The sequence below is a fragment of the Pipistrellus kuhlii genome, unplaced genomic scaffold (genome assembly GCF_014108245.1).
Source record: "Pipistrellus kuhlii isolate mPipKuh1 unplaced genomic scaffold, mPipKuh1.p scaffold_m20_p_40, whole genome shotgun sequence".
Classification (NCBI taxonomy): Eukaryota; Metazoa; Chordata; class Mammalia; order Chiroptera; family Vespertilionidae; genus Pipistrellus; species Pipistrellus kuhlii.
Window position 1 is genome coordinate 3,577,079 of NW_023425541.1, and position 27,838 is coordinate 3,604,916.

Below are 27,838 nucleotides of genomic sequence, written 5' to 3' on the forward strand. Positions count from 1 at the left end.
TTAAATTCTTTCATTTACAGTTGACATACTTTATTATTTTTCTAATTTGTTTTCTTATTAAAATTCACATAAATTTTAGAAAAATATCTATATCTATAAAAAAGTTTTTGATAGGAATTGAGTTAAGCCTGGTGATCAATTTGGGGGGAATTGACAACTTTACTTATCCTGTCTTACGTTAATACAGATAGATATCTATCACTGTTTAATGTATTCCATAGTATAGATATATGTATCATAAATTTATATAATCATTCTTTTGTTGAGCATTTATATTGCTGGTTTGCAAGCAGCTTTTTACTAGTTTTATATTTTATTGATGTCATTATGCATTGTAGGAACATTTTTGTAGCAAATTTTGGTAAGTGTTCAAAAAACATTATACCTGTTTATAGTAAAAATAATAGTGATGTAGAAGGCTTTTTTTTATATATTTTATTGATTTTTCACAGAGAGAAAGAGAGAAGGATAGAGAGTTAGAAACATCAATGAGAGAGAATCATCGATCAGCTGCCTCTTGCACACCCCCTATTGGGGATGTGGCCGCAGCCAAGGTACATGCCCTTGCCCGGAATCGAACCCGGGACCTTTCAGTTCGCAGGCCGACGCTCTATCCACTGAGCCAAACCAGTCCCGGCTTAGAAGGCTTTTTATCCAAAACCTCTCCAAACATTGGAAATTATCAATATTTTAAAATCATTGCTAATTGAATATTTTTCTGTAAAACTTAAGACTATAACTTAAACCAGCCAATGGACCCCACAGATTCATGCATTCTCCTCTAATATGTATGTAAGATCTTTGGTTAATCTCTTCCCACCTTCCTCCCTTGCCTCTGAGATTCATCAGTTCTGTGTTTCCATGCCTGTGCATTGAGCATCTGCCTCCTAGTGGTCAGTGCGCATCATAGCTACTGGTCGAATGGTCACTTAGGCTTTTTTTTTGTTTTTAAGAATAAATCCTTATTGTTCAGATTATTACAATTGCCCCCTTTCCCCCCCACATAGCTCCCCTCCACCCGGTTCCCATTCCACCCCATACCCTTACCCTCCCCCCACTGTCCTCATCCATAGGTATATGATTTTTGTCCAATCTCTTCCGCACCTCCAATACCTCTTTCCCCACAGGATTGTCAGTCCTCTCCCTTTCTATGCCCCTGATTCTGGTATATTCACCAGTTTATTTTGTTCATCAGATTTTTTATTCACTTGATTTTTAGATTTCACTTGTTGATATCGTTTCCCCAAAAATAAGACAGTGTCTTATATTAATTTTTGCTCCCAAAGATGTGTTAGGTCTTATTTTCAGGGGATGTCTTATTTTTCCATGAAGAAGAATACGGTACACGTTTATTGTTAAATGAAAATACGGTAAAGGAAATTTATTACCTATATACAGTACGGTAGTACGATAGTTGTCAACACAAACAAGACAAACTGTGAATCCTACAGTATCAAGAATTTACTCATTTATTCAATGACAATCATGTCATCATCTTTGGGAACATCATCATAACAATCCAATTCCTGAATTTCCTGGTGAATTTCTTGTGACTCCATTTCTTTCAGAATCAGTGGACCAAATCTCTCATGTTTAAATGAGTACTTCTTGTCAAGGTAGCCTGCGTGCAGTGCATTTGCAATTCAACTGTCAGTGATTTTCTCCCATGAATTCTTCACCCAAGTCACAACTTCTTGCAGTTTAGGTTTCACAAAGTTTCCACGCAGATATCTCTCCATTTTATTTTCAATGTAGTCATTAATTTCCATGCGCAAATTGTCTTTGATGGCTTGTTTATTGCAATATCAAGAGTCTGGAGATAGAACGTCATTCCTGCGGGAATCATCTGATCTATTTTTCTTTCGTGAAGAAATGTCTCCATGTCTTTAGCGCAGTGAGTGCTGGCTGCATCCCAGACTAGCAGACCTATTTGGCTCCCTCACATAACAAGCGGCAGCATTAAATCGACCAACTTCCTTATAACTGCTTGTGTGGCCCATGCTTTTCCAGTTTCAAGAATAAAATCACCCAAAACACGTTCAGTCTTTTCCTTCTTGCCCCTAGAAATGATTAAAGGTGGGATTTTAGTGCCATCCAGACGAATTGCCAAAATACAGGAAACACGTGCACTTTCATAAGCAGTGGAGGGAATGTACACTAAGGAGGCACCCCGCTGTTCAATTGTTGTTTGAGATGATTGGCCCATAAACACTGCAGTTTCATCCATAGCAATCATGTTGGAAAGATTGTATTTAGAGAAGTCAGCATCATCAATAAAGGACTTGGATGCAAGTGCTTGCTTAATAACTTGAGTATTTTCCAACCTAAACAATGTTGTAGATCTTCTTAAAGACAGTTCACTTAGCTGAAGGAAATTATCCAGCCAGTGTTGTGATGCTTTGAAGCCTTCGGGGGCTATGCCAAACTGTGGTGCCATTGCAAGGGCAAATTCTTGAATCTGAGCCCTATTCACAACCAAAGCCTTTACTCTCCTGTCAACAATCCATTCACAGATCAGGTCTTCCAGCTTGGAAAATAATGGTTGCTGACCTGATCCACACTTGTGCTTTTTAGCATTTCCCTTGTCCACTTGTTCAATGAGGTTACCATACTCTGCTAGCCATTTTCAGACCAATCGGATACTCAACATCTCTTTGCAGAAAGCAGTAAGATTTTAGCCCCAAGAGTCTTCCACGATTCCTTTCTTGTACTCCACAGAGTAGCTTTTTCTTTTTGTGCTCATTTCTAGGGATTAAAAAAAAGGAATTGGGGTATCAAGGTGGGGGAGGGGGATCACTTAAAATGATACAGGGGGGATCAGAGGGGGGAATCAAAATGGCACAGGAGAATCAGAGGGGGGATTACCATTTTAGTAACCCCTTTTGATCCTCCTGTGTCATTTTAAGTGATCCCCCTCCCCCCACCCCTGTGCCACTGAACACCTTCACCAGATATCCCCCCTACCTCTTTATCAGACGTTTACCCCCGGGCCCTGCCTGGGGACTGTCACTGGGCTTGCTGGGGCCTGGATCTGGGCTGGAGCAGGGTCTGCCACTGACTGAGAACCTTCAGTCATCATGAGGGTGGCCTCGAGCATCAGGTAGTGTCACCACAGACAGACCAGCACTCACTACCTTTGCCGCATCCTGTCTGCTCTAATCCTCTTGTTCTTCTACACGCATCTGTGAAAGTTTCCTCCTCTCTCCCGCCCCACACTCAACGCTCACTCCGACCTCCGCTCCACCTCCACACAGCAGTGATGTCCGGACTCTGCGTAACGTCACTGGTTGCTAGACACCAATCGGGGCGGCCCTAGTGATCAGTTTACGGTAAATTAATTTTCATTCTGAGACAGTCTAGGAGGGCCTTATTTTCGGGGGGATACCTTATATTTCACTCAGAAGGAAACCTGTAAGTAGGTCTTATTTTTGGAGGATGTATTTTCGGGGAAACACAGTAGATATGTATTTGTTATTCATAATTTATATCTTTACCTTTTTCTTCTTTCTCTTTTTAAAGAATACCTTTCAGCATTTCATATAATACTGGTTTGGTGTTGAATTCCTTTAGCTTTTTCTTATCTGTGAAGCTCTTTATCTGACCTTTAATTCTGAATGATAGCTTTGCTGGGTAGAGTAATCTTGGTTGTAGGTTTTTGCTATTCATCACTTTGTATATTTCTTGCCATTCCCTTCTGGCCTGCATAGTTTCTGTTGAGAAATTAGCTGACAATCATGGGCACTCCCTTGTAGGTAATTAACTGTTTTTCTCTTGCTGCTTTTAATATTCTCTCTTTGTCTTTTGCTCCTGAAATTTTAATTATGATGTGTCTTAGTGTGTTCCTCTTTGGATTCCTTTTTTTGGGGGCTCTGTGCGCTTCCTGGACTTATAAGTCTGTTTCCTTCACCAAGTGGGGGAAGTTTCCAGTCATTATTTCTTCAAATAGGTTTTCAGTATCTTGCTTGCTCTCTTCTTTTGGCATTCCCATAATTCGGATGTTGGTACACTTATAGTTGTCACAGAGGATATAATTTTGGATTCTTTTTGCTTTTCCAGTTGGGTGTTTTTTTGCTTCTTTGTATTTCAAAACTTTGACTTGATTCATGTGATCCTCTAGTCTGCTGTTGGATTTCTGTATATTATTTTTTATTTCAGTTGGTGTATGCTTAATTTCTAGTTGGTCCTTTTTCATATCCTCGAGGGTCTCACTAAATTTATTGGCCTTTTCTAGAAAATTCTTGAAAAACCTTATACCCATGGTTTTGTACTCTATATCCAGTAGTTTTCTTTCCTCCATTTCTTTCATTTAAAAAAAAATATATATTTTATTGATTTTTTACAGAGAGGAAGGGAGAGAGATAGTGTCAGAAACATCGATGAAAGAGAGTTATCAATCAGCTGCCTCCTGCACACCCCCCACTGAGGACATGCCCGCAACCAATGTACATGCCCTTGACCGGAATCGAACCCGGGACCCCCCAGTCCCCAAGCCAACGCTCTATCCACTGAGCCAAACCGGTCTCGGCCATTTCTTTCATTTTTGACCTGTTTCTTTGTCTCCACATTTTGGCTGCTTCCATGAGTTGATAGAGTGGCTTTGTGTGTTAGGTGTCCTATAGGGCCCAATGGCTTAGCCTCCCCAGTTAACTGAGGTGGACACTCTTGGTGCACCCCTTTGTGGGCTGTGTGCACAGTCTTGTTGTAGTTAAGCCTTGATTGTTGTTGATATCATTGGTGGGAATTGACCTTCAGGCCAATTGGCTGTGAGGATCAGCTGTGTCTGTGATGGTAGAACTTATGTGGTGGAGACACCTTATGGGGCAAGACTTGATTCAGTAGAGCTTTGGTGCTCAATGAGTCTGCCCCCTGAGTGTGTCCTTTATGGATCTGAGGAGTTGTAATCTGGATGGTCCTACTCTGACCCCTGGGCACACTGGCTCTTGGATCTTTAAATAGGTGCTAATTTAGGCTCTCCCTGAGGCCACCCAGCAGGAGCTATGGGGAGATCTGCAGATTTCTGTTCTTTGGTTGGGTTTTGGAGGTGCCCAGATGAGGCCCAGCTGTGAAGCAAGGCAAGCTATTTCAGAGCCTTGGGCCTTCTTTTGGATGTTCTGAGTCTCACTGACTCATCTGCAGTTTGTTAGGTATGTTTAAATTTCAAAGGACCAGGCCATTTATATGCAAAAGCCTCTGCACTCAGCTTGGATGGGGCTGAGTCTTAGGGTGGAGCAAACAGCAATGGCTTCATGGGGCGGGATCTCAGGGTGGAGCAAATAGCAATGTGGTTACATATGAAGAGTCAAGCCCTATTACAAATTTTACTCTACAGAAAAAGGTGTTTTGAAGTGTCTATATTGTAACTTTTCTAATTGTAGAGATATGTGATTAGTGTGTTTAGCCAAGGATATAGATATATACATGGAATGGTGGTTCATTTGGAAATAAAGAAGCAATTTTAGATTTTGGGGGGAAGTTTTATCAGATCCTGAATATAAATCTTACACTTGCCCAGTGAGATTTATTTACCCCAGTTCCCCTATGGATAGTTTATTGCAGCGGTTGCCAATCTTTCGGAATGGACCACCAGTGGTCCACGGACCACCTGTTGGTGACTGCTTGTTTATAGCTTCTTATGTTGGTAGTCTAGATTCTGTTATTCTGATTTGAGAGATCAAACCTCTTATCTTGGAAACTAAAAATCTTAATTTGCATTGGGTTCAACTATATGTATAAAAGTCTAAGCAACCATCCAACCATTTGACCGTCCAACCGGTAGCTATGATGTGCAATGACCACCAGGGGGCAGATGCTCTGACGTAGTTATGAAGTGCATTGTTCACCAGGGGACAGACACTCAACACATGAGCTGCTGATCTGCAGTGACCTGGCAGCTGCTGTTGGGGTGACACATCCAGAACTAGAGAGGAGGGACCCTAATTCTGGGGTGCTTCACCCGAGAACTGCCCTTTTACAATCCAGGACCCCTTGGGTGATGCCGGAGAGCTGGTTTCAGCCCGATCCCCACAAGCCCGATCCCCACTAGAGGGACCCCCAGGTCTCTAGTATTCATTGTAATGGGAAGACCCTAGCTAGAGTCTGAAAAATTATATTTACTTCCCTTTTCACCTTTTCTGGACCTAGTTTGAGATAAATATATAAGGATTGGGAGAGCCCAATCTTATCTCTTTGAGATCTTTGGACTATGTATATTTGAATTTAGTAATTCTAGTTTCTTTAATAATTAGCTGTGCAGATGTGTTTTTTTCTTTTAAAATATGGTATTTTTGCCCTAGCTGGTTTGGCTCAGAGGATACAGCTTTAGTCTGTGGACTAAAGGATCCCAGGTTTGATTTCCATCAAGGGCACATGCCCAGATTGGGGGCTCGATCCTCAGTAGGGGGCATGCAGGATGCAGCTGATCAATGATTCTCATCATTGATGTTTCTATCTCTCCCTCTCACTTTCTAAAATCAATAAAAATATGTTTTTTAAATCTGGTATTTGTTAAAGCTGTGTATTGCTTTTTTTAAAAAAATTGTTTTATTGATTTCAGAGGACGGGAGAGGGGCAGAGAGATAGAAACATCAATGGTGAGAGAGAATAATTGGTTGGCTGCCTCCTGCATGACCCCCACTTGGGATCAAGCCTGAAACTGAGGCATGTGCTCTGACTGATAATCAAACTGAGACCTGGTTCATAGGTCAGCACTCAACCACTGAGCCATGCCGGCTGGGATGGCTGTTGCTATTGAGATTTTATTTTATTGTGTTGTTTTTTAATTTTGATGATTCATATTGGAATACATGTATATTACCCACACCATTTGTTTACTGTCAAGATAATAATCTGTGCTTGTTTTGGCACAATACTGTTTCTCAGTAGGAAGAGTAATTTTTAGTATTCGTGGAAAGGTTCTCAAAGGAAATGTGAGCTTACAAGTGATCACAAACCTCTTCTCCTTAGTTGTGCAAGGCTGCTTACTATCTTGATGGCTGTTTTTCTCTGAAACCTTTCAGATAGCAATGATACTTGTTTTCCCTCTCTAACTAGAAACATAACACTGGTAATTTCTTTCTTCTTGCATCACTAAAGAGGTGAATTAACTCGAAACAACATAAGGAATTTTCTTGATTTTAGTGGAATATCAACTTTCAACAGCTGTCATTGGAATTACCACTATTTAAGGACATTTGGGTTTGAATTATATGTGATACTGTAGGTTACTGCCAATTCTTATTTAGAATGAGGCAAAATATACTTGACATTTTTGTTTTTTCCATCACCATTTATCCCCTCGATGCCCTCCTCCATGCTCCCCCCACACACAGTCATCTCACTGTTGTCCATATCCATGACTTCTTTCTCTTTTTTAAAGTAAATATATATTTTAAAAATTGTTTAAAATATATTTTTATTGATTTCAAAGAGGAAGGGAGAGGGGGAGAGAAAGAAATATCAATGATGAGAGAGTCATTGATTGGCCACCTCCTGCATGCCCCCCTACTGGGGATTGAACCTGCAACCTGTGTGTATCCTCTTGATCGGAATTGAACCTGGGCCACTCAGTATGCAGGCTTACGCTCTATCCATTGAGCTAAACCAGCTAGGGCTAAATAAATATTTTTTGATAAGACATTTATGGTTGCTTAGCCATGATTTAATAGAGAGAGACATCAAAATATATTCAGAAAAGCTTTTTTTTTCGTAAATGGGTACTTTATTCTCCTATAGGGTACAGTGGTCATTCATAGCCATATCTTTCATACTCATTTTCAAGTCATTCTGAAAATTACTTTCTATATAGTAATTATGATTTCCTGTATAATAACCAGTTATGGACTGGGAAATTGGAATTCAATTTCTACTCTTTCACCCCCTCCCCCCTCAGTAGCCTCAGTACTTTATTATTCCTACTAGAGGCCCGGTACATGAAATTCATGCGGTGTGGGGGGAGGGGGGGCACACGGTACCTCAGTCTGGCCTGTGCTCTCTCTGAGTCCAGAAGCCCTTGGGATCCAGAGGCGAGAGTGGCTCCCATTACACCACTGCGCTCACCAGCCTTCAGCCCAGCTTCTGCCTGAGTGGCGCTCCCTATGTGAGCGCACTGACCACCAGGGGGCAGTTCCTGCATTGAGCATCTGCCCCTTGGTGTTCAGTGCATGTCATAGTGACCCGTTGTTCCACAGTTTGGTTAATTTGCATATTTTTCTTTTATTACCCTGTTTCCCCGAAAATAAGACAGTGTCTTATATTAATTTTTGCTCCCAAAGATGCGTTAGGTCTTATTTTCAGGGGATGTCTTATTTTTCCATGAAGAAGAATACGGTACACGTTTATTGTTAAATGAAAATACAGTAAAGGAAATTTATTACCTGTATACGGTACGGTAGTATAATAGTTGTCAACATAAACCAGACAAACAGTGAATCCTACAGTATCAAGAATTTACTAATTTATTCAATGACAATCATGTCATCATCTTCGGGAACATCATCATAACAATCCAATTCCTGAATTTCCTGGTGAATTTTTTGTGACTCCATTTCTTTCAGAATCAGTGGACCAAATCTCTCACATTTAGCAATAGCATTCTGAGACAGAGCCTGGGGGGGGCCTTATTTTCAGGGGATGCCTTATATTTCACTCAGAAGGAAACCTGTAAGTAGGTCTTATTTTTGGAGGATGTCTTATTTTCAGGGAAACACGGTATATAGGATAGTGGCCCTGTTATCTTTTCCCCCCATTTTTTATTAATATATTACATGTGTACATATCTTCCCATTGCCCCACCCCACCCCACTCCTATACATGCCCTCAACCCCCAGTTTCTTACGTTCATTGCTTATGCTTATATGCATGCTTACAAGTCCTTTGGTTGATCTCTTCTCTCCCCTGTCTCTCCCTAACCTTCCCGCTGTAATTTGACAGTCTGTTTGATGCTTTACTGCCTCTGTATCTTTTTGTTTATTAGTTTATAATGTTCTTTGATATCCATAAATGAGTGAGATCATGTGGTATTTTTCTTTCATTGACTGGCTTATTTCACTTAGCATACTGCTCTCCATTTCCATCTAGGTTGCTGCGAATGGTAAGAATCCCTTCTTTTTTATGGCAGCATAGTATTCCATTGTGTAGTTGTGCCATTGTTTTCTGATCTAGTCATCAGCTGACAGGCACCTAGGCTGTTTTCCAAATCTTAGCTATTGTAAATTGTGCTGCAATGAACATAGGGGTTCATATATCCTTTCTGATTGGTGTTACTAGTTTTTAGGATATATTCCTAGGAGTGGAATTACTGGGTCAAATGGGAATTCCATTTTTAAATTTTTGAGGAAACTCCATACTGTTTTGCACAGTGGCTGCACCAGTCTGCATTCCCACCAGCAGTGCACAAGGGTTCCTTTTTCTCTGCATCCTCGCCAGCACTTGTCATTTGTTGATTTGTTGATGATAGCCATTCTGACAGGTGTGAGATGGTACTGCATTGTCGTTTTGATTTGCATCTCTCGGATAATTAGTGACTTAGAGCATGTTTTCATGTGCCTTTTGGCCTTCCTTCTGTCTTCTTTTGAAAATATTCAATTTAGGTCTGTTGCCCATTTTTTTATTGGATCATTTATTTTTCTTTTATTAAGTTGTATAAGTTCCCTGTAGATGTTGGAGATTAAACCTTTATCAGTGATAACATTTGCAAATATGCTCTCCCCTATAGTGGGCTTTCTTGTTGTTTTATTGATGGTTTATTTTGCTGTGAAAAAGCTTTTTATTTTGATGTAGTCCCATTTGTTTATTTTTATTTTTTTTAAATTTCCATTGCCCTACGAGTGGTATCAGTGAAGAAATTGTTTCGGCATATGTCTGAGATTTAGCTGCCTGTGAATTCTTCTAGTATTTTTATTGTTTTCCATCTTATGTTTCAGTCCTTTATCCATTTTGAATTTATTTTCATGTATGGTGTAAGTTGGTGGTCTAGTTTCTTTTTCTTTCTTTCTTTTTTGCATGCATCTGTCCAATTTTCCCAACACTGTTTGTTGAAGAGACTGTGTTGATTCCATTGTATGTTCATGCTTCCTTTGTCAAATATTAATTGAGCATAGTGGTTTGGGTTGATGTCTGGGTTCTCTATTCCATTAGTCTATGTGCCTTTTCTTGTGCCAGTACCTGGCTGTTTTGAGAACAGTGGCTTTGTAATACAGCTTGAAATCTGAAATCCTTCCTACTTTGTTCTTCGTTCTCAGGATTGCTGTGGCTATTTGGGGTCTTTTTTTAATTTCATATGAATTTTGAAGAGTTTTTTAGGTCTGTGAAATATGTTTTTATTGATTTTTTTAGAGAGAGGAGGAAGGGAGAGAGAGATAGATACATCAATGAGAAAGAAAAATAGATTGCTGCCTCCTGTACAGCATCTTCTGAGGATTCAGCCCACAACCTGGGCAAGTGCCCTGACCTGGAATCAAGACAGCGACCTCTTGGTACATGGGTTGATGCTCAACCACTGAGCCACAGTGGTTGGGCAGCCCTGTAATCTTTGTATGTCTCTTCACTGGGATTCTCTTCTTCCTAAGCTGTTAAACCTAGAGCTGATTAGTATCTTAGTTGTTTTTTTTTTTTTAAATATATATTTTATTGATTTTTTACAGAGAGGAAGAGAGAGGAATAGAGAGTTAGAAACATCAATGAGAGAGAATCTTCGATCAGCTGCCTCTTGCACACCCCCTACTGGGGATGTGCCCGCAACCAAGTTACATGCCCTTGACCGGAATCGAACCCAGGACCTTTTAGTCCGCAGACTGACGCTTTATCCACTGAGCCAAACCGGTTTCGGCTGATTATCTTACTTTTAAGCTCCTGTTTGCTTCAGAATATAAAGCAAGATTTTTAGCTTTCTGGATGTAGTTATGGACCCTTTTGAGAGTTTGATGAAGAAACAGATTTTGTACCCAGAAAAATTTATAACATTCAAAATTTTGTTTACAGTTTTAGGAGGTTGATGAATTTCTCATTACCATCCTATTAATTTTCTGGTATAGCTAGAGCTAAGTAAACATCTACTTATTTTTTCCTTTTTTAATGGTGTTGAGTGGTTTGCCAACTCCACCACCATCTTTCACCAAAAATACTTCAATGCTACTTTGCTTATAGTAAAGTGTATTTTGGGTATATTAGTGGGTATTTCTTTAGAGTTGTGTGTTGCAAAGAAAATGGGGAAATAAGAAGTCCCATCCTCAAAAAAATAACAGAGAAAACTTTGCAGTTGTATAAAACTAAATTTCCCTTTGTTGTAAATGAGAGCATTGCAGTGTTGAAGCATTAGTTTGTTTAGGCTTCAGAACTGAGATAGAGTAAGGGCTGAATCTTAATATGTAGTCTGGGATCTTGCCATGAGGCAGGTCCTTGTAAAAAGGAGAGCCACTGTACTGTAAGAGGCTTGTTTAGCAAAGGAGGCCTGTAACCTGTATACAGTCTTTTTCTCTAGCATCATGCATTACTATCAACATGAATGCTTGTCTGATAACCTTTGTAATCTGTCTCTGTCAGTATTTTGAGTAGGTATTTTGAAGACCAACCTATTGGTGGCCCTAGGAGATTAGAACTCGAAATTTGAGCTGCAATCTTATTACTCAAACTATTCTTTTTAAAAAATAGATGTTTTTATTGATTTTAGAGAGAGGGAAGGGGGGGGGGGTGGGCGCGAGAGAGAGAGAGAGAGAGAGAGAGAGAGAGAGAGAGAGAGAGAGATTGACGACAGAGAAAAAAAACATTAGTTGACTGCCTCCTGAAACCCGCGGTGTGTGTCCTGACTGGGAATTGTACTGACTGGGAATTGTACCAGCAACCTTTTGGTTGCCACACCCACCAGTTGAGCCCCACCCACCTTGGGCACGCAGACTATTCTTGATTGTGAGCCAGCTCTGGCTGTATTTATGTGCCCTAAATATCCTGATAGTTGACTTAGTTTTCTTTCTGATTTATTTTTATTTGGCACAAAGTGTGTGAGGGCACAGCTTTATTTTACATCTTTTAAAGAATAGATGGCATATATTTGTGAGAGTTTTTACTTGAAAGAGACTTCTTTGTTCATATAATATTGTAGTTTATAATGGTTAGAGTGGGTATGGCATGAAAGCTTTACATGCAAATGTGCTATATATTTTATCCTTTACCTCTTGATAAACAGTAGGTATAACTCAGGTTTCACATCCTCTGTGAAGCCTTTCCTAATTCATCTTTCCCTCTTACCTCCCAGAATCTACCACTTCCTCCTCTGTGTATCTACTGAACCCTGTATGTATTTTTTTCACAAATAGCATTCCATATTTGTTTATAGTCTATTTCACTGTGCTAGACTATAAGCTTCTTGGGGATATGGTCTATATCTCACTCATTTTTGCATGTAATGCCTGGCACATAGAAGATACTCAGAATGTTTTATGAATGGGTAAATAAACAGTTTATTAAAGAATATTATAAAGTGCTCAAGGCAGGGATTAAAATCTCAGATGCCTTCAGGATCTAGATATAAATGAGTTAGGCAGACTTGGTAGGACAACTGTTGCTCAGTTCCAGCCAATTGGTGCCTTGTGGGCATGCTGACCCTGTGTTGCCAGATCTTTTCAGTTTTTAAGAGGAATTAGATATTTGTCTTTTTATTTGAAATCTTTCTATTGTTAAATGTTGCAAATTCACATTAAAAATTTTTTTTAAAAAATCTTTATTGTTGATAAACTTTTATCGAGGTATAATTTACATACAAAAAGTGTATATAATGGGTGTATAGCTCAACCCATTTTCACAAACTGGACAGTTTTTTAATGGGCTAAACAAAGCTGGATTGACCTGTAAGCCACCAGTTTGCAACTTATGACAAAGGCTATATAGAAAACTGTAGTTCAGTTAAGAATCACCTTATAGCCCTAACTGGTTTGGCTCAGTGGTAGAGCATTGGCCTGCAGACCGAAGGGTCCCGGGTTCGATTCTAGCTAAGGTCATGTACCTTGGTTGTGGGCTGGATCCTCAGTGGGGATCGTGCAGGAGGCAGTTAATTGATGCTTCTCTCCCATCGATGTTTCTAACTTTCTATCCTTCTCCCTTCCTCTTTGTAAAAATCAATTAAAAAATATTAAAAAAAGGAAGAATCACCTTATAAGGGCAGGAGCAGACTGGGAGGTTAATGGGAGGAAAAAGGGACATATGTAATACTTTCAACAATAAAGATTTTTTTTTAAATCACCTAATAAGTAAGTGTCTTAAAGAGACACATCAAACTAAATGCAATGTGTGGGCCTTATTTGGATTATGATTCAAAGAAATCAATTGTAAGTGAACATTTATTAAATTATGGGAAATTTGAATATTGATTGGCTGTTTTAAAAAGTTGAATAATTGTTCATTATTTTAGATGTAATATAGTTGGATTTTTAAATTTTTATTATTTTTAAAAATTTCATTATTGATTAAGGTATCACATATTTGTCCCCATCCTCCCCATTCCCATCCCAAACCCCTGCCCACGCATGCCTCCACTCCCCTGTTGTCTGTGACCACTGGTTAGGCTCATATACATGCATACAAGTCCTTTGGTTGATCTCTCCCCCTTATCAACTATAGTTGGATTTTTTAATTGACTTTATTTTATTTGAGCTAAAGATATAGGGAGTTCCTCTTTGCCACTTCCTATATACCATATGCCCCAACACATGCACAGCTTTCCCAATTAATATCCTGCATTAGAGTGGTACATTTGTTATGATCGATGAACCTATATTAACACATCATTACCACCCAAAGCCCATAGTTTACATTTTGGTGGTGTACATTCTGTGGGTTTTGACAGCATTATAGTGTCATACATACTTTCTTCGTTGTTAATTGTCACCCAAGGATATTTTTCCATTAATTTTTAGAGAGAGTGAAAGAAGAGAGAGAGTGGGAGAGAAAGTGACATACATTGATGTGGGAGAGACACATCTATTGGTTGCCTCCCACCAGTGCCCCAACTAGGACCAGGAATCTATGCTCTAACCACTGTGAAACACCAGCTGGAGCTATACATACTAATTTTTAAAAAGAGTTCTTAAAGATGCATACTTGTTTATGGATGTGATGAAATGATATTGGAAATTGTTTTAAAATAATTTGGGAGGAGTGTGAAAGTTCAGGTTTAAATGAAACAAGATTGACCATGTGTTGATAGTCATTGAAGCTGAATAATGGGTACATGGTAGTTTATTAGAATCTTTTTTAAATGTATATGTATATTTTTATTGATTTCAGAGTAGAAGAGGTTGGAGAGAGAGAGAGAGAGAGAGAGAGAGAGAGAGAGAGAGAGGGAGGGAGGGAGGGAGGGAGGGGGAGAGAGAGAAACATCAGTGATGAGAGAGAATCATTGATTGGCTGCCTCCTGCACTCCCCACATTGGGGCTCGAGCCTGTAACCAAGGTATGTGCCCTGACTAGGAATCAAACAGTGACCTCCTGGCTCATAGGTTGATACAACTATTGAGCCACGCTGGCAAGCAGAATCTTTGTTTTCTAACATGTTTGAAAATTTCTACCTCCAAAATAAAGCAAGAGTCCAAGTTAAGGCTGAAGCATGATATTTGGGGTCTAAGACAGTGGTCGGCAAACTCAGTCAACAGAGCCAAATATCAACAATAAAACGATTGAAATTTCTTTTGAGAGCCAAATTTTTTAAACTTAAACTATATAGGTAGGTACATTGTTATTAACTTAATTAGGGTATGTGGTATTTTATGGAAGAGCCACACTCAAGGGGCCAAAGAGCCACATGTGGCTCACGAGCCTCAGTTTGCCTAGCACTGGTCTAAGATAATAATGGAATACCAATGTTGGTGAAAGAATGTAAATTTTTGGAACTGAAGTCTATAAAGGTAATGGCATTTTCATTTTTCATTTATAGGGCCTGAAAGTCAGTATACTAAGACTGCTCAGGAGATTGTGAATGTCTGTTACCAGACATTGACTGAGGTAGGTGATAAAGAGGAGGTCCCCTTGGGATTTAGCTTTATGGAATCCCACTGTTCCCTTGAGTGAGCAGGCTTTCTCTGCCTATCCTATTTTAAAATGTAACATCATGCTCACCCCACCCTCACTCCATAACCCTTATTTCCTTCCCTGCTTTATTTTCCCACCTAAGACTAATTTTTTTTTAACAAACTATATAGGGTGTCCCAAAAAATCTGTACACACACTTGAAATAATTATAAAGGCAGTGTTTATTAAAATACATTTCATTTTAAAAATTGAGCTATCATCTATTAAAGTGTGTATACATTTTTTGGGACACTCTCTAACTATTTAATTGTCATGTGTCCTGCCTCTAGAATAGAAGCTCCATGAAGACAAATTTTTGTCTGCTTTGTTTACTTTTGTATCCCTAGTGCCTAAAACATTTTTAATTAATTCATTGATTTTATTTCTCAGTATGATGAGCATTTGACTCAACTTGAGAAGGATATTTGTACAGCTAAAGAAGCAGCTTTGGAAGAAGCAGAACTAGACAGTTTGGACCCAATGACCCCAGGGCCTTATACACCTCAGGTGAGTCTGAGGACTAGGAACCTCATTATTTTTTTATTTTTAATTTATCTTTATTGTTGAAAATATTACAGATTCCCCTTTTTTCCTCCCCTTGGCCCCCTCCATCCTGTTCCTATCCCCTCCCCAGGCCTTCACTGCACTATTGTCTGTAGCCATGGGTTATGCATATAGGCTTATAAATTTTTTTTGTTTAATCTCTTCCAACCGGCACCTCCTTCCCTCTGAAATATGTCAGTCTATTGCATGCTTCAATGTCTCTGGTTCTGTTTTGTTTATCAGTTTATTTTGTTAATTAGATTCTACATATAAGTGAGATCATGTGATACTTGTAGGAACCTCCTGTTATAGTTCTATTGGTTTGGGAAATTGGGATCACGTTAACAGCTGTATTTACTGAGATACCCTTCTTCTCTGTCCTTCCTCCTCATATGCCTTTCGTGTGCTTTATTGTCTTCTCAAAGGCTAAGGTGAGTGAGGGCCATGGGTCTTGGTGGCCTTATTGAATTCAGAAGAGGCAGGTGTCAGATGAATGAGGGGGTGGGTCTTAGTTGTTTAAGCAGTATTAAGGAAAACCAGATTCCTGACTACTGTGGCCAGAGGCCTTCCTCTTGAGTCTCTGGAGCTCCCTTATCTATGAATTGGGGCTCTGGTACGTCCCTAGAGTATAGACTTCTCAATTATAAATGTGGGCCACATTGTTCCTATGCCTTATATATGCCTGGTTACTCATTCCTTCAAAAGTATCTTAGTGTAGCTCAGATGTCACCTATTTTTCTGATTGATTTCTACTCTTCGTAAATGAGACAGGTAATATCATCTTAAATTTATATGCCCAAAGACTAGAGAATAGGATTAATAAGAAATTTTAGTGATTGTGTTCTTACCCTTGAATATATGAGTATATTTCATTAATACTATACTTTTAGAAAGATGGCATATTTGAAAAATAGAACTTACCCAGAATATAGCTTGCTTACTATATTGGATGCACTAAGGTAAAGTGGAAAGTATGATACATGCAGTTTCACATAAAGTAGGCCTGGGTTTGAATCTTAGCTCTGCTACTTTTTAGCTTTGTGAACTTGGGAAGTTAGCTTAATCTCCTAACTCAGTTTCCTTTTCTCTATAATGTACTTTTCCAGATTATTATAAATATGAAATGAATTAATTTTAGCCTGGCACATTAAGTAAACATTCAGTAAATGTTTATTTTCTTTACAAAAGTTGTCTACAAAGTTTTCAAAGGCCCTTTCAAATTTAACGAAATTCATTTTTTAAATAATTTTTATTGATTTCAGAGAGGAAGGGAAAGGGAAAGATAGAAACATCAATTATGACAGAAAATCATTGATTGGCTACCTCCTGCACGCCCCACCCTGGGGACCAAGCCTGTAACCCAGGCATGTGCCCTGACCAGGAATTGAACTGTTGACCTCCTGGTTAATAGGTCGAAGTTCAACCATTGAGCCACGCTAGCTGGCCTAACCAAATATTTTAATGCAAAATTTTCTCAGTTCCCATTGAAAAACTTACTTTATTCTACTGAGGTTTTGCTAATTACTGTTAATGCAACCTAAATGATTTCACTTGGATTATTGCTGTCTATATCATTCATGCACTTGTCCTATCTATCTTTTACTCTCTCTTTCATTCCAAAACATAGGTTACTGAGGGGCCATGTATAAAGACTCCTAAAATATTTCTTCCAGGCCCAGAACAAGAAAAGGCTTTTGAAGTGTGTTGGGCAGATTGGGTCAAGGGGGTTTGGGTGAGTGATGTTGCCCAGGAAGGCCTTATTTGCTAATAATAGGCCTACAGCTTCCACAGGTGTTTTCTGGTACCGGTAAGTTAAAGCCTGGGTTTTAGCCTTTCTTACCCAGGACATTCTAGCCACAAAGTGGCACATGGTTTGCCTAATGTATGACAGCATGGCCTAGTTCTTTGGTAAGTCAGAGCCTTAAACCTGAAAGTCTTCTTTCTTCTCTACCTTTCCCACGCTATCTCAAAAGGCTAAAGAAAACCTGGCAACTATTCTCCCTCCTGAGCAGTAGCTGTAGTTTGGTGCAATTAGAGGGTCTTTATGAAGAATAGGGTATAGATAGTTCCTTTTCATTATTCCAGTTCACCCTCTCATCATTGCCTTTACTCATACATACAAATTTTAAAATAATAAGCCCAGTTCATTACCTCTTAACCTGAGGAAAGATGCACATGAGTGATTGTCTTTACTCATTACTACTCTCAAACCCAAGTGTTATTAGAGTGTTGCATAAGTTTAACCTGTCATAATACAATTATGGCTGTAGTAATTATACTTTACTTCCAGCTCTAAATGATGATAGTCAATTTATTTTCACTCAGCCATTTCTGCCTAGCTTGCATTGCATCATACATTCAGCTTAATGCTTTATTTAAAACTGCTTGCTTTGCAGTTTCCCACAGAGCCTTTCGTTTCTTGATTTTCTCTTCTGTTCCATAATTAGTTTATTTGCTCTGTAATCCTTTAAATTCTGTTTGGCCTACCTTTCTCCAAAACCCTCTTTTCAGACAGCATTGCTTGTTAAAAAAAACAAAACAATCAAACAAACAAAAAAAAAACCCAGCAATCACAAAGTAACATGTTGGTTTTTTAATAAAATTAACATGTTCATTGAGAAAAAAAATTAGAAAATATAAAGAATAAGTTCCCTAAAATAAAATTTACTACTCAGAGCTAACCACTGTGCACATTTGGTGTGTTTCTTTCAAATCTGTGATATATGTGTGTACATGCACTTGTGTGTGTTTATAGACAAACATTTTTTTTTAAACCCTCACCTGAGAATATTTTTCCATTGATTTTTAGGGAGAGTAGAAGAGATGGAAAGGCAGAGAGAACATTGATGTGAGAGAAACACATTGATTGGTTGCCTCCTTGCATGTGCCCTGACTAGGGCCCGGGCTTCTAAGGAACCTGCAACCGAGGTACATGCCCTTGACTGGACTGGAAGCTGGGACCTTTCGGTTTGCAGGCTGACACACTATCCATTGAGTAAAACTGGCTAGGGCTATAGAGAACTTTAAAAAAATGTTTTTATTGATTTTAGAGAGGAAGGGAGAGGGATAGAGAGATAGAAACATTGTTGAGAGAGAAACATCAATCAGCTGCCTCCTGCACACCCCCTATTTGGGGATCAAGCCCATAGCTGGGCATGTGCCCTGACCGTGAATTGAACTGGTGACCTCTTGGTTCATGGATGACACTCAACCACTGAGCACACCAACCAGGCCTATAGACAAACTTTTAAAATGAAATTGGTCAAGAAGGTTTTGACTTTTGTTGTTTTCACTTCACATTATAGGTACTTTATTTTATTTTATGTTTTAAATATATTTTATTGATTTTTTTTACAGAGAGAAAGGGAGAGGGATAGAGAGTTAGAAACATGGATGAGAGAGAAACATCAATCAGCTGCCTCCTGCACACCCCCTACTGGGGATGTGCCCACAACCAAGGTATATGCCCTGACCGGAATCGAACCTGGGATCTTTTCAGTCCGCAGGCTGACCCTCTATCCACTGAGCCAAACCGGTTTCGGCAGTACTTTATTTTATTAACTAGTCTTTGAAAGCATGGTGTTTTTGTTTTGTTTTGTTTTTAATATATTTTATTGACTTTTTACAGAGAGGAAGGGAGAGAGATAGAGAGCTAGAAACATCGATGAGAGAGAAACATCGACCAGCTGCCTCTTGCACACCCCCCACTGGGGATGCACCCGCAACCAAGGTTCATGCCCTTGACCGGAATCGGACCCCAGACCCTTCAGTCCGCAGACCGACTCCACCACTGAGCCAAACCGGTTTCGGTGAAAACATGGTTTTTTTTATAGCATATTTTTACCCTCAGAGAACATTTTCCTATTTCTTCAGCCTGTACTTTATTGGTCGTCCTTCCTGCCCTACCGTCACTGAATAAGTCTATTTGCTAAATCCTTCTTCTCTTCATGAAAGGGAAGAAGGTATCTATAATTTATTGAATCCCAGGAGCTTATACATATCTCTTAAATCTCCCAACAACCATGTTTTACAATTGAGGAAACCAAGGTTTGGAGAGATTGAGTAATTTGTTAAAGTTACTCAGCAAGTGATGGAGCCAGGACTCAAACCCAAGGCAGTTTACTTCAAAGTTCATGAGTTTTCACACCATTTTGCCTCATAGCATCCTCTGATGAGCTCTTATTGGTATTGAAATTTCTTAATCTCATTTCCTATTAGATATCTCTAAACCAATCAAAGTAGCACTGTTATGCAGCCCTGGGCCTAAAAACAATAAGGCAAGGCTTAGAAGAAATTATGTTGTTGATCAGAAAGGTTGTGAGAACATAGAATTGTCCCATAACTTTGATACTTTTTGCTTCAGGCATCTAATGAGCATACACATTAGATAACTCTTTATTAGAAAGAGTAACATTTGTAAGATTCCCCAAAACATGTTGATAAAGTTGTTTCAAGCTGTGATTTCTCAATAATTGGATTGGTCTGCATGACCTTTTTTTTCAGTGAGTGCTCTAAAGGTCAATTCTCTGTAGTTCTAAATAGAAGCTAAGTTATATGATTTGTGCCACAGCCACCTGATTTGTATGATACCAACACATCTCTCAGTATGTCTCGAGATGCCTCTGTATTTCAAGATGAGAGCAGTATGTCTGTCCTGGATATTCCCACTACCACTCCAGAAAAGCTGGTAATACAGGTAGGATATTATTTTTCTCTTGGTGAAATTTGTAGTATAGTTCAGTGTGAATGGTGGTGGTGATATATGACATGTGTCAAGGATAATTGAGCTCATTGGTCCTGGGAATGCAGGTTAAGAATGTGCTTGATTTCAAGGTGGGAAGGTGGTAGGTTGCATGATGTTCCAGGGCTGAGGTAAGCTGGGTGAGGAAGACTCTGATGTAGACATTGAAGGATATAATGTTGATGAGGAGGAGGAGGATGGGAAACCTAAGACTCCAGCCCCAGTGAGTATGCTTATGGAAAGCTATGGTTACATTATACCTTTATATGATATAGGAGCCCCACCAGTAGAGGGCAGGCCAAATCCCAAGGCAATATCAGAGAGTCTGCATAGTGAGTCCCAGTCTGACTTTAATCTTTCAAACTAGATAAGTAAGTCTATCTACCAAAATTACTCTACTGTCTGTCCCCATGGGCAGAGTCAGAAACAGCAGAACTTCAGGGAAGGCACAAGTGTCAAAAGTATATGATACATCAGAGTAACCTGACAGGTAACTAAAAAGAGCAGCTGTATTCAGAGACAGAGTTCAAAATAATTGCTCTGCTACTCTACTGTATATATGCTATAATCAATTAAAATTATTTATGAAATTAAATTTATTTTTTTTAATTGGCCGTTTTTAGTGGTATCAGAAGATAATTCTTTATTTTTATTAATTTTTAAAAACTTAACCTGAGGATATTTATTTTCATTGTGTTTTAGAGAGAGAGTAGAAGGGAGGGAGGAGGGTGAGAGAAAAAAAAATCGTGAGAGACACATTAATTGGTTGCCTCCCACTTGACTGAGGTTGGGCATAGAACCTGCAACTAAGGTATGTGCCCTTGACCAGGAATTAAACCAGAGACCCTTCGGTCCATGGGCCGACACTAACTACTGAGCAAATTGGCCAGGGCAGAAGATAGTTCTGAAGCCAGAAATCCTATCAGCTGATCTCAGTCGGGGTTCTACTGAAGAGTGCAAAACCCAAAAGGATTTTTTTCTATCTCAACGAGTTCAGCTCAAGCTAAGGAAAGTTTGGATTAGAATGGAAGAGTCTCCTTTTGATGATATAGTAAGAGTAGACCAAGGACCTTCCTGTTCATTGTTTTTTTTACCCTGTGATTTCCAAAGAATGAATGGGGGAAATGCAGCCCCCACTAACTGTGGGGTTGGCTAGGATATCAGGGAGGAGCATCCATCCAGCGTGAGAGTCCTCATTAACTCCTCCTCCAGGCACTTCCCTCAATGATGAGCTATTTGTGTTCCTGACTCAGATTGCCAGGGCCGAGGTAGGCTGGGCGAGGAAGACTCTGATGTAGATATTGAAGGGTATAATGATGATGAGGAGGAGGATGGGAAACCTAAGACTCCAGCCCCAGTGAGTATGCTTACAGAAAGCTTATGGTTATATTATACCTTTATATGTTAGGAGCCCAACCAGTAGAGGGCAGGCCAAATCCCAAGGCAATATCAGAGAGTCTCCATAGTAAGTCTCAGTCTAACTTTAATCCTTGGAACCAGTTAAACAAGTCTAGCTACTAAAATTACTTGGTTTCTTGTGAGGCAGCTAGGGGGGCTGATGGTGTCTGGTCTCTTACTTGGGTGATTAATTGGATTTTAACTCCCCCAACTGGTCCTATTCAGGAAGGTGAAGATGCAGATGGTGATCTTGCAGATGAAGAGGAAGGAACCGTGCAACAGCCTCAAGCCAGTGTCCTGTATGAGGATTTGCTTATGTCTGAAGGAGAAGATGATGAGGAAGATGCTGGGAGTGATGAAGAAGGAGATAATCCTTTCTCTGGTAAGTTTTGCTCCTTTGCTTCTGTAACTGGGTAGCTCACCATAGCACCCTCAGGACTAGATAGGAAGCTCTTGACCACATATGCTCTTTTAATGAAGTTCTAATAAACCTCAGAGTACAGAAGACTCAGTTGTAGGCTGATCAAACTCATTAGCCTTACAGGAAGTGAAGAAATAAAACACAGGAGATACAAAAGATGACAGTGCCTAAGTGTTATATTATAGCAATAAGGAAGGAAAATTAAGAAAAAATATCCCTTTTTTTTTTTTTTTTAGATGTTTTGTGGGTCAGTGGCAATGGCAAGAGAAAAGTATAGGAGAACAAGACAGGAGTAAAACAGATAGATTGGACTGAGATGGAAAAGAGAAAAGGTTATTTGGATTCAGTTTCTAAACTACAGATCTTGCTATTATTGACCCTAGGTGAGGTGAGAAGTCCAGGCAAGATGCCTATATACATGTGTGGGGTAACTAGTTTTGGAAGAACAAGCCAAAGATGTTAATTCTGTCAAGCTTATCTCAGAATCTCTTTTCACAGCTATCCAACTGAGTGAAAGTGGAAGTGACTCTGATGTGGGATCTGGTGGGATAATACCCAAACAGCCCCGTATGCTTCAGGAGAATACAAGGATGGGCATGGAAAATGAAGAAAGCATGATGTCCTATGAGGGAGACGGTGGGGAGGCTTCTCATGGTTTGGAGGATAGCAACATCAGGTAATCGACAGCAACATGCTACAGGGCTGTGGCATCAGTGCCCAGCTATGATGTCAGAGGGCCCAGCGTCAGATTACTTTCATTCATCAAATATTTCCTGAGCGCCTACAAGGGCCAGGCACTGTGGTAGGTCCTTGGGAATACACAGAGGAGCAAGATTTATCCTGCCCTTGAGGAGCTCACAGTCTAGTGGAAAAAACTGATACAAACAAAATCATCACAAATACAATGTGATAAGTGCTATAACAAAATTTAAGTACAAAGTGTCAAGTCACCAGTGAGGAGGAGGTGTCTCACCCTGCTTGGGAGTAATCAGGGAAAGTTTCACAGACAGGTAACATTTGAACTGGGCCTTACAAGATGAATAGTAGTCTACTAAGTAGATAAATTGCAGCAGATAAGGAGATCCTTAGTGATGTAATATGTTCAAAGGCACAGAAATGTAACAAAGTATGTTCCAGAGTGAAGGGAGGTTGTTGGGAGATGTGGCTCTAAAAGTACCCTGTTTTCCCGAAAATAAGACTGTCTTATATTAATTTTTTCTCCCAAAGTTGCGCTAGGTCTTATTTTCGGGGATGTCTTATTTTCGGGGAAACACGGTAGCAACATTTTATATTGCAGGAGACCTTAAATGGCTTTCTAAAACATTTGGATTTGGTATAATGGGAATCATTTATAGAAAAGGAAGTAATATCAACTTTATGTATTAAATAACTCTATGACAATGATAAGGATCTCAACTGGATCTGTTAGAGATGGGGGAGGAAGGGACATATTTAAGAGCTATTTAGTGGGTAGATGGACTGGATTCAGAACATCAGGCATATAATGAATGGGTATGTCACTGAGATGGAAAAGAGGAAGAACAGTCATAAGGTGGGGTGGGAAAGGAGGAAAAAATTAATTTGTGTTTGGACATGTTGGATTTAAAATACATACATATTCTACATCTAGCCAGAGGTAGCCAGGTAGTCTTAATTTATTAATTTAGCAAATATTTATCACAGGTACAAAAGTCACTATGATGTGATCCCTTCTCTGTGGAGTTCATGGGGAACCTAAAACAGGTCAACAAATGACTGACATAAAAAGTGCTGTGATAGACAACCACAGGATTTTTCTGGGACTTGGGAGAAGTGGGATAGGGAAGCTGATTAGAGAAGGAAACTGAGCTGAATCAGAAATAAAAATTTTTGAAAGTTATGCATCCATTTTGGCCCCAAAATTTAATGTCTAGGAAATGCTATGGGAATAATAAAACACCATCAGGATGTTTGTACAAGGATGTTTATCACAGCATTGTTTCTAATAGTGGGAAAACTAGAGACAGCTTAAATGTTTTAGTGAGAAACTGTTAAATAAATCATGTCACAGCCATACAGTGGAATACCTTGCATCTATAAAAATGATTCTGTAGATGTATGTTTATAAAGATGTTCATTATAATCATTAGTGGGGGGGAAAACAACAGATTCCTAAAGAATATATAGAGTATTTTAACTTTGTAAATAAAAAAATGTTTAAACATTTAAGTGAAGTGCATAGAAAGAAAAATCGGAAGATCATGTATCAAAAGATTACCTCTGGGTAATGGAGTTATTGGTGATTTTTTTCTTCTTTTTTTCTGGTTGTGTATTCTAATTTTTTTTAAACCAGTGAATGTGCATTATTTATGTGATCTTTTTAAAAAGTAAAATTAAGAATAAACAAACAAACAAAAAATAAAGCACACTCTGGCAGAAGTGTGATTAAATGAAGGAGAATAAGACTAGAGGCATAAAGACTGATTTCAGTGGTGATGGCCAGAGATAACAAAGGATTAAGGCAAGGCATGCAGAGTAGGGATGGGAAGAATGGGATAAAGACAAGATATATTGAAGAAATAGAATCTTTAGAACTATTGATTAATTAGAAATGTATATGAGTGAAGCAGTGAGTGGTAGAGGAAACTATGAGGCTATCAGAGCATTATGGTTACATAAGCTGGCAGTGTGTTGTTCAGGCATAGGGGAGTTTCATTCAGGTTCTTGTGGATATGCAGTTGGCAAGTTGACATTTTTGAACAGGATCACTTTTCTCTTAGGGACCTGTAAAACAGTCCAGAACTAGTCATTTTAGTGTCCATGGGAGGTGAGATGGGCTGATCCCCTGGTAGCACCAAGAACGGGACTGGTCAGCTAGAGGGTGATGCCCGAGCTTGAGAGATGACATGTTTCTCTTCTCAGTTATGGGAGCTATGAGGAGCCTGATCCCAAGTCGAACACCCAAGACACAAGCTTCAGCAGCATCGGTGGGTATGAGGTATCAGAGGAGGAAGAAGATGAGGAGGAAGAGCAGCGCTCTGGGCCGAGCGTGCTAAGCCAGGTCCAACTGTCAGAGGACGAGGAGGACAGTGAGGATTTCCACTCCATTGCTGGGGACAGTGACTTGGACTCTGATGAATGAGGCTTCCTTTGGGCCTCTTTGGTCAGCCTTCCCTGTTCTCCAGCCTAGGTGATTCAATTTGTTTATATTTGTACAGTGTCTGATCCTGAAATCACCAGATTAACACCTTAGCCTTTAAAAAATAGTAAGTAAATAATAATGAACTAATCGCCTCTCCTGATCTTCCTGGGGCAATGTCACCCTTTGAATTAAAATCAAGCAACTCCCTTCCCCCTTCCACTGATAAAAATAGAGCAATCTCCTCCTCCTTCAGTGCCTGCCTTTAACTTCATTTATTTTTCTTTGTATTATTTTTCTCTGTGGAAGGAGGAGAAATTATAAAAGGACTAATAGGTTTATGTCCCCTTGGTATATTAGAAATTTTCCAAGCATGGTATCATTTCAGTTTTCTAGCAGGCTGGAACAGGTGACAGCCCCCCTGCTGGGACAGGGAATTGGGTTCTTTCTGGTGGTCTCTATGCCACGCTGAAAACATAAACCTATTGAAAAAAACTGCCCATTTTATTATTTATTTAATTATGCAATGCCTTATTCCTAAGTGGGTTATGAGGCAAATGATTATAAATCTTTGAAACAGCCTGTATGTCAAAAGTGATATGTTGCCATGTAAATGTGTTCTGTCCCCCAACCCCACATGAAATGATAGGAAAATGGTAAGTTCTTTGGGGCAAAGACTGTGTCTTCTGTTTCTTTTCATGCTTAGGATATGGTTCTGTGCATAGTAGGTACTCAGTAAATGTTCCTAAAATCATAAAATTCTCCACAGATTTGTTATAAAACATCTGCTTCATTATAAGCACTCTATCAGATCCTTGGGATGCAAAGCTAAATAAGACACATTCCTTTTACCCAAAGAGCTCACCATCAAGTTCGGGGAAGGGGAGTGAAATTCAAAACATATTAATAAAGCATTACAGTTCTGCGAGAGAAGTGCAAGAGCTAGATATAAAGTATAGGAGAAAATAGAGGAGTGATCATATCTGAAAAAGTCAGGGAAGTCTTCCTTGAGGTAATTTATAAGCTGATTGTTGAAGAATTAGTAGGAGCTTGCCAGATGGGAAAGTCCAGGCAGAATGTAACATGAAGTGAAAAGGCTGAAGTCTAGAAATGCAGAGTGTGTTCCTAGTTTGTTTGTTTGTTTGTTTGTTTGTACCTGCCTTGTTCCAGAAAGGATTTAAGGTGGTTTAATTCCATTCCTTTAATGCTGGATTGGCTAGAGAGGAGACTGAAAGATGGACAGTAAGCATATTGAGAGCTTTGATTTTGATGCTAATAAATATGAATTTTATAGGAAACGAGGAACTCTAGTGGAATAATATAATCAGGTTTGTGTTTTAGAAATTTTCTGTATATTGAATGAAGAAATTGAAGAATCATGTAATAAGTGTGATCCCATTTTTGTAAAATACAAAATCATGTGTGTATATTTATATGTGTTTAAATATATTTGTGTGTGCAAAGGAAAGGGTCTAAAAGGATATTTGCTAAAACTGTTCACAGTGATATAACCTGGGGAATGAGATTGGAGATGAGGGGGTATATATGGTTGTATGTATGCTGGGTGGGGTACTGTGCTTTTATTTCTGTATTGTTTGGATTTTTTACAAGTATGTATTATTTTTGTAATAAAAACTTTTTTTAAAAAAAATGAAGCAGTAGTGTGGAGAGTGGTTTGGAGGGGAGCAAATCTAGTTCAAGTAATAAGTAATGGGGCCCAAACTAAGGCTTTGGCATTAAGATGGGAGGATCAGGATGCATTCGAGAGATCTTTAGGGGGTAGAATCAGTAGAACTTGATGACCAATTAGCAATTAGCATTTGGGGGTGGAAGAAGATAAGGAATGTAAGGTGGCTTTTAGAATTTTGGTTTGGGAGACTGAGTAGGTTCAGGGTAGTCATAAATTCAACATTTATCAACCCACCCATTTTTATCAAGCAATCTGCTAGATGCTGATACAGAAGCAAAATATAGTTTCTAATTGCAGAGAACTTAGGTCTAGAATAAGAGGTATATATGTAAATAAGTAATAAAAAGTGATCATTGCAATATATATTTATAAGGTTCTGTGGTGAGAGGAAGTAATTACCAACTACTTATGGAGTAAGAATGGGAAGTCTTCCAAAGGAGACCTTTGTGATGGATTATGAAGAATAGGAAGGAGGGAAGGGAACAGGGCATTCTAGGCAGAGGGAACAGTGCTTAGGGGCAAGAAACTACATGGTCTGTTCATGGGACGTAGTTTTGGATGTGGAATATAGAGAACATATGTAGCATGGTGATTACAAGGCTCAGGATCAAATCATCATTTTAGATTACTCTGGCAGCAGTGTGAAAGTGAGTGGACTAGGGAGGAGTGATGCTGGAGGAGAGATAACAGAAACTTAAACTGGCTGAGGCATTGGCAGTAGGGGGAATGAGAAGTATATCTTTTTTTTTTTTCATTATGTTTTTATTGATTTTTTTAAAAAAAATCTTTATTGTTCATATTATTACAGATGTTCCTCTTTTTTGTCCCCCCCTCTGTTGCTCCCCTCCATCAGGTTCCCACCCCACCCTCTGCC

General features: G+C 39.2%; 1 protein-coding gene across 15 annotated transcripts in view; it reads left to right on the plus strand.

Moving 5' to 3' along the window:
- Positions 1-27,838, plus strand: part of TAF1 (TATA-box binding protein associated factor 1) — a 103,429-nt gene that overhangs the window by 57,931 nt on the left and 17,660 nt on the right. For 9 of the 15 annotated variants that reach the window (XM_036411490.2, XM_036411492.2, XM_036411495.2 and 6 more), the window contains 7 exons: positions 14,920-14,987; positions 15,444-15,560; positions 16,022-16,027; positions 20,167-20,292; positions 21,961-22,117; positions 22,655-22,832; positions 25,058-26,929. In XM_036411490.2, coding sequence (XP_036267383.1) covers positions 14,920-14,987; positions 15,444-15,560; positions 16,022-16,027; positions 20,167-20,292; positions 21,961-22,117; positions 22,655-22,832; positions 25,058-25,277 — 872 coding nt within the window. In that variant the 3' untranslated portion in view covers positions 25,278-26,929. Of the gene's footprint in view, positions 1-12,247; positions 12,286-14,919; positions 14,988-15,443; positions 15,561-16,021; positions 16,028-20,166; positions 20,293-21,590; positions 21,695-21,960; positions 22,118-22,654; positions 22,833-25,057; positions 26,930-27,838 lie in introns of those variants that run through there. The other 6 variants (XM_036411497.2, XM_036411493.2, XM_036411494.2 and 3 more) reach the window with 4 other exon arrangements.